Genomic DNA, 6,064 nt, shown 5'->3' on the forward strand with positions numbered 1-6,064 from the left:
TAATGCTCTTGCCTAAAGCCTCTGCCATTAAAATGAATAAGTAAGGTGAGAGAGGGTCTCCTTGCCTTAGGCCTACGACATTATTGTTCCATTACTTCAAATAAAATTTAGACTACGACATAATTCTAATCATTGTTCCATTACTTTAAAATAAAAGTTATTTTACTAAATTTACCCTATAAACAATATATTTAATAAATCGTATATATATTTTTAAAATTTTACATGTAAGTAAAGAGCTCATTATAAATAAAATATTTCTAATCTCTAATAAAATTTTGAGTAATTTTTTTTTAAATCACCATCCTATTAAACCTATGGATCCAATTTCTAATTTTATTGGTTAGAATTTTTTTAGCTGGCTCGATCCAAGGATCAAGCAAGATGCGGCTAGTCTAGCTCCAAAACGGTTCACTAACCTTCGTGTTATACACGTTTTTGAAAACTGAAAGACACAACGAGTTCTGCCAAGCACGACCAAGGTCTTTAATTTTCGACTAACCTTAATGTTATGCGAAAATCGTGACTATTTGAAAATCGTGGATAATTATACATCAATTAAAACATTACTAAAGTTGAAATATTAATATCCAACTATCGTTGCCGAGTTGTTGCCAATACAAACACTTTTTTAATAAGTCGAATGCATGAAACCCTAATCCCCAAACCCTAATTCCGAACCCTCAATTTATAACTTAGAATGAACAACTCTACAACTCCTCGTTCAAGGCAAAGGTCAAGGCACAGGCGCAGGTGTGAGTGCTTCATACCAGTCACGAGGCAAGTCCAGACGTTTTGTTCGGTAATTATCTCTTTACTAATCACTTTACAAAATTGCTTTTTCTGCTTAATAGATATTTGCGTGTTGGATTTTCAAACTGTCCAAGAAGCTACATTGGCGCGGAAATCTCTTAAAAAAACAAATGCTCAAAAAGAAAAAAATGAAAAACAGTCAGGCTTCGCTTTGTGTACATGTTATTATTCCTTCCTTAGTTATTGTTCCTTACCTAGTTTTTTTTCTTTCTTATGTTAATACGGGTTAATGGCTTAGAGGGCATCCGTTCCTGGATTCCTTCCTTCAGTAAAATCTGAAGTGCTTCTGTTAATTAGTACATTTTCAAGTTAATCGTATGATTTATAGTTTATGTAAGTTTTCTGATTTTTAAGGATTGCAAGCGTTTCTCGTATGTATAGGTATGTTGGCTCTTTGAACTTGATGGAGATTTTAACGCGGGAATCGTAGGTTGAGTATGATTTTCTTTCCTTGAAGAGATTTCCATTAAACAACGAATTAGGTTTCTTTCAAACATGCTTATGAAGGCAGAGGCTCGCAAAACACACCATCATATTATAGCAATCTACTGGGTGACGAGATAAACATCTTCCGGATATTTTTCACACTTGAGAACACTGATTACTTAATTTTTCCCCTGACATACATCACCAGGATGATTAATATTAGGTTGAACCATTTCAAGAAGAATTAATATTTAGTAAATTATATTATAATATGTCCGATGCTAAAATCTTGTTTTCGATATTTGTGTAAAACATGCTCACCTGCAGCTCTTGAAATCCTACCTGAACACTTTTCCACAACTTCAGGACCTGGTACTTCCACGTTAATCTCTCTTTGTTTGACAAACACAAGTGGAAATGTCTACTCATGATTGAAGTACAGGATCAGAGTTACACCCATCAAGTTTTCCACCAGATTATTGTTCCTCTTTTTCTATGTTATCTCTTTTTTCGATAAAAACTTCAGGAGCACCTTCATATACATTGCAATTTTCCACTCCTCTTCGATGCCATCTACAGGAAGTCAACTTACTAAACAACAATAGCTGAATCTTCAGCCTAACTTTTTTTTATCTAAAGTATTACAAAGGATATATCTATTAATGTCTTTTATAAATTTGTATTAATGTGATATAAATAAACCTCATCGTTTGCCTGTCTTCCTTTTCCAAAACTAAATAAACAGCAATATATAAGAAACATTTTTAAACTTAAGAAGTATAAGCAAGTAAGGTTGTTAATTGAAAAATCAGTATTTGACATTTAGCTGGAGCTTCCTAGACTGAATTTGGGAGAAGTGAAATTGAATTATATCCGTGTTTAATGTTTTTGTGCTCAAAAGTCGTACTATAATTTTTTGGGTGTGGGTCTTCCCTCATGTTAATTTCTCGGGAATGTACTGTTGACTGGACTATATGCAGGATGCTTAAGAAATAAGTGGTGCTTGTTCCAACTCTTTGTTCAAGATTGATTCCTTTATCAGCAAAGGGATTTCCCACGAATGTCTGTGTTCATGGAATAGGGGTATATAAAGGGATCGGCTTGTATCCTAGTTGTTTAATATGTTATGGGTTCCTATTACCAAATTCAATTGATTTTTAAAGATCTTTTACTAGTCCAGAGTTTCCACAAGACCCTTTCATGGTAGTTGAGTTCCTTGATCATAGTGATACTTGAAAAGAGCATGCAATTCACTTAACTGCTTTTTAACTTGAGGAATTAAGGCACACGAAGGAAGCTGACACAAGGAATATGTTATGGCATTTTTAAATTCCGTTGAGTGGAAGGTGGCTGAAAGTTGCACCTCCCATTTGTGCCTCTATTATAAAGTCTCAGTTGGATTTTGATCTAGTTCATTAGGGTTTTAGGCACATGCTGGAGAATAAAAAACAACTTCTACCATTCCTTTAGGTAAGGACTCTTTTAACTTCAGAGGTGATATTCTTTGGGTTGGAGATGTTGCTTTTTCAAACACATTGTTTGTAAAGTTTGAGACCTTCGCCAACCTCCACCAATCCATTCCACATCCTTGTTTACAGGTTTGAGTGCTTCAATGAACTAAAATAACGTGACTCCATTGGGCCAATGTCGATTTGGTCTGATTTTTGGGATTATACCTCCCCAACCAGTAAGTTATTGCTTCCTCAAAGTTCTCAACACAGAGGTTAAGATAAAGTATTATCAACTCAAGAAGCCCCAATTCCAGTCTGATTTTTGGGATCATACCTCCTTAACCAGTAGGTTTTTGTTTCCCCAAAGTTCTCAACACAGAGGATAAGATAAAGTATCCTCAATTCAAGAAGCCCCAAATCCATTCATCCTCCAAAATCATTTAACCAAATCATGGCAAACTGCCTCCTTACCTGTTCTAGGCATCATATGAACCTAACTTTAAGAGAAAATGAATCTGTACTGACCCTTGGGGGTGTTATTTGAACTAGTTGTTCCTTAACCCCCATGCAACTCTAACTTATTAGCCTCAAGAGCAATTCAATTTTTTTTCTCCGTTGATCTTTCTATTCCACTTGGTATGCAATCTGTATGTTCTACATTCCAAATTTTCCGGATCCACAAATATTGCAACAAAATGCAAATAACTATTCCTTTCACAAAGGAAAGAAATTTGTACATGCTGTGCCAGTCAGTATGAACATTGCCCAACTGGGACTTATACAATCTTGCAAAATACTTACTTTAAAGATGCCTCTAACAAACAGTAACTTGCCACCACTAATAATGGGAAATAGAGGGTATAAGATTGAACTAGGGTGCCTGTTACAAGTAAGTGAAGGAGCACACACTCAATTTTAATAAAATACGTGAAGTTACACTCACCAAGGGTGCCAAATGCATCTCCACAAACAATTCACACTTTTTGAACCAGCAATGTGTCCAACACAGCTCTCTAATGCCCCCACCCTCAACAAATTTGGAAACATCCATGCAACTCTTGGCCATGAGTGCATGCGACATCATAAAGAAACCTGCACTCTAGAAACAAGATAGAAACCTTGCAACAAGAGATGTCAATGAACTCCAAGCAACCCCTGCTCATAACTCATCCCTTCAACCACAATGAGGAAGCAGCTCACACACGCTGTTCCTGCTGCCTCAACTGAACCAGGCCCTGATACCACCTAATCTGCAAGCTGGGACGTCTATGTCACACCTCAGTCATCAACATGCAGATTTATAAATGCCTATTCTTCACACATCTTCGCAACTACATAACATTGCAAAGGCAACTAAATAGAGAATTAGACATTAAAAATACAGAAATAAAACATTACAACAAAATATATTTCTGGAGAGACCCACGAATGGGAAAGAATTCAGGAAGAGCACAAGCACTTGCCTCGTTGCATGAGAATAACAAGTTTACAAGCAATACAACCCACATAAGGTCCCAATAGCAGCTAAACAATACATAGCTGTTCCTACATGCTTGTTTTGCTTCCATCACAGTATATGCAACAAGAGCTTACACTAATGAGGAACATCTTCAAAGATTCATTAATCTTAGAGATGCTTTTATAAAGGGCATATGATTTACCCGCATTGTTTTTGCATGCTTCAAGGCCCTTAGGAACTCACTTAAAATGTGCTGAATTTCTGCGTTTCTTTGTAAGATTTTCTCAGTTTACGTTTTTTCAATTGGACTTATGGAAATGGAAAAGTTATTCACCATTAAGGTCCCCCATTTTATGCAGGATAAGTTACAATGGTCAGGATTAGCGTTTTAAATGACGCTCTTAGAAGCATGTACAATGCAGAGAAATGTGGGAAGCGCCAGGTGATGATCAGGCCATCGTCAAAAGTTATCATCAAGTTTCTCCAAGTCATGCAAAAACATGGTAAAATCTGTTGTAAAAGTTTATTTCCTTTTGTTATAGCAGGTTGTGCTTTCCTTGGGTATTTAATAGGTGCATCTCTTTTGTTCAGGCTATATTGGAGAATTTGAACTTATTGATGACCACAGATCTGGAAAGGTGGTCGTAGAGCTCAATGGAAGGCTCAATAAGTGTGGCGTAATTAGTCCTCGATTTGATGTTGGGGTGAAAGAAATTGAATCATGGACTGCTAGATTGCTTCCTTCTCGACAGGTAAACTTTTGGCCAAAATTGCCACTTAAACATTTTACACCTCTTAACCTAAAATGCAATTTTCAATCTGCATATGCATATTTTTGATTCTTCTCAAATTTATATTTTACTGGCTTCATAGATGGTTCTTTATGTGCAGTTTGGTTTCATCGTCTTGACCACATCTGCTGGCATCATGGACCATGATGAGGCTAGAAGAAAGAACGTTGGCGGGAAAGTGCTAGGATTTTTTTACTAGATTTAACTCATATTGTTGACTTTGAGCCTGAGGTTGCAGAGAGGGTAATTCTGCTAGTGAACTAGACCCTACGCGACAACTTTGGTGTATTTTAATTGAGAATTCAATCTCATATGGTTTTGTATTCTGCCTAATCTTTGTTCTCCTAATGCTCTAGGTCTTCATAGGCATCAATTCTTCAATCACGCTTGAAGTTTATTATTTCTTCTTGTACGTTTGCAGCTACATATCCTCTTCTGATATTTAGAGTATTTGAATTGAGAGTTTAATTTTATACTTTGGAGTCCGCTTAACCAAATTTCTCCTTACACTTCAGGTTTTTTTGTATGCATCAATTCAAGTATGTTCAGAAATTCATAATTTCTGGTGTATTTACAACTACAAATGCTCTTCTGATATATAGTATGATAGCGAATATTATTGGTTTTGAAGCTAGCCACGTGCTTCCCTTTTTGGGTTTGATCATATACATGTATGTGTGTTGAATTCTACTCGTACTGTTGTAACTGTGATTGTTTGCTATTTGTCTTTGGTGGGTACTCTATATTTCGCTTGTAATGGTGCAGATTTAATTTTTTCCACTCGCAGGATAACGAACAGAGTTGGCCTTCGTTTGATGTCTTGATAGTTAGGGTCAAATGGCCATCAATTTCCAATGCCCTCTATATGTGCTTACTTTCTAATTCATAGTTTAGTAATGGCTAATGCATGTTTGCAAAGTTTGCATGGCTTGAATAATTAATGATAAAAAAGGGATAATCACTCTTAATTAAATTAAATGGTACGGTGAATAACAGTTAAAAGTTAGTAGGAACCCTTTACGCAACTTTTTTGCCTTGGATATAGCAGGTAACTTTAATAATTCATAATGTTTTATTTTGGCCATCTAAATGATTTTTCAAAGTTTTAGCTTGCAAGCGGTGCA

At 35.9% G+C, this 6,064-nt stretch overlaps 1 protein-coding gene across 4 annotated transcripts; it reads left to right on the plus strand.

Annotated features, from left to right (window-relative positions):
* Positions 1-649: 649 nt before the first annotated feature.
* LOC131076672 (small ribosomal subunit protein uS8z/uS8w) lies at positions 650-5,415 on the plus strand. Of its 4 annotated transcripts, none has more exons than XM_059220124.1 (5): positions 650-802; positions 4,509-4,652; positions 4,741-4,901; positions 5,041-5,183; positions 5,297-5,415. In XM_059220124.1, the coding sequence occupies exons 2-4, from the start codon at positions 4,520-4,522 to the stop codon at positions 5,137-5,139; spliced, it is 393 nt and encodes a 130-aa protein (XP_059076107.1). In that variant the 5' UTR covers positions 650-802; positions 4,509-4,519; the 3' UTR covers positions 5,140-5,183; positions 5,297-5,415. The 4 variants fall into 4 exon arrangements, with proteins under 4 accessions (XP_059076107.1, XP_057869954.1, XP_059076108.1 ...); XM_059220126.1 differs by adding an exon at positions 2,220-2,322 and having other exon boundaries at positions 726-802; positions 5,041-5,415; XM_058013971.2 differs by having other exon boundaries at positions 5,041-5,415.
* The last annotated feature ends 649 nt before the right edge of the window (positions 5,416-6,064 follow it).

The sequence above is a fragment of the Cryptomeria japonica genome, chromosome 4 (genome assembly GCF_030272615.1).
Source record: "Cryptomeria japonica chromosome 4, Sugi_1.0, whole genome shotgun sequence".
In the NCBI taxonomy this organism is placed as follows: domain Eukaryota; kingdom Viridiplantae; phylum Streptophyta; class Pinopsida; order Cupressales; family Cupressaceae; genus Cryptomeria; species Cryptomeria japonica.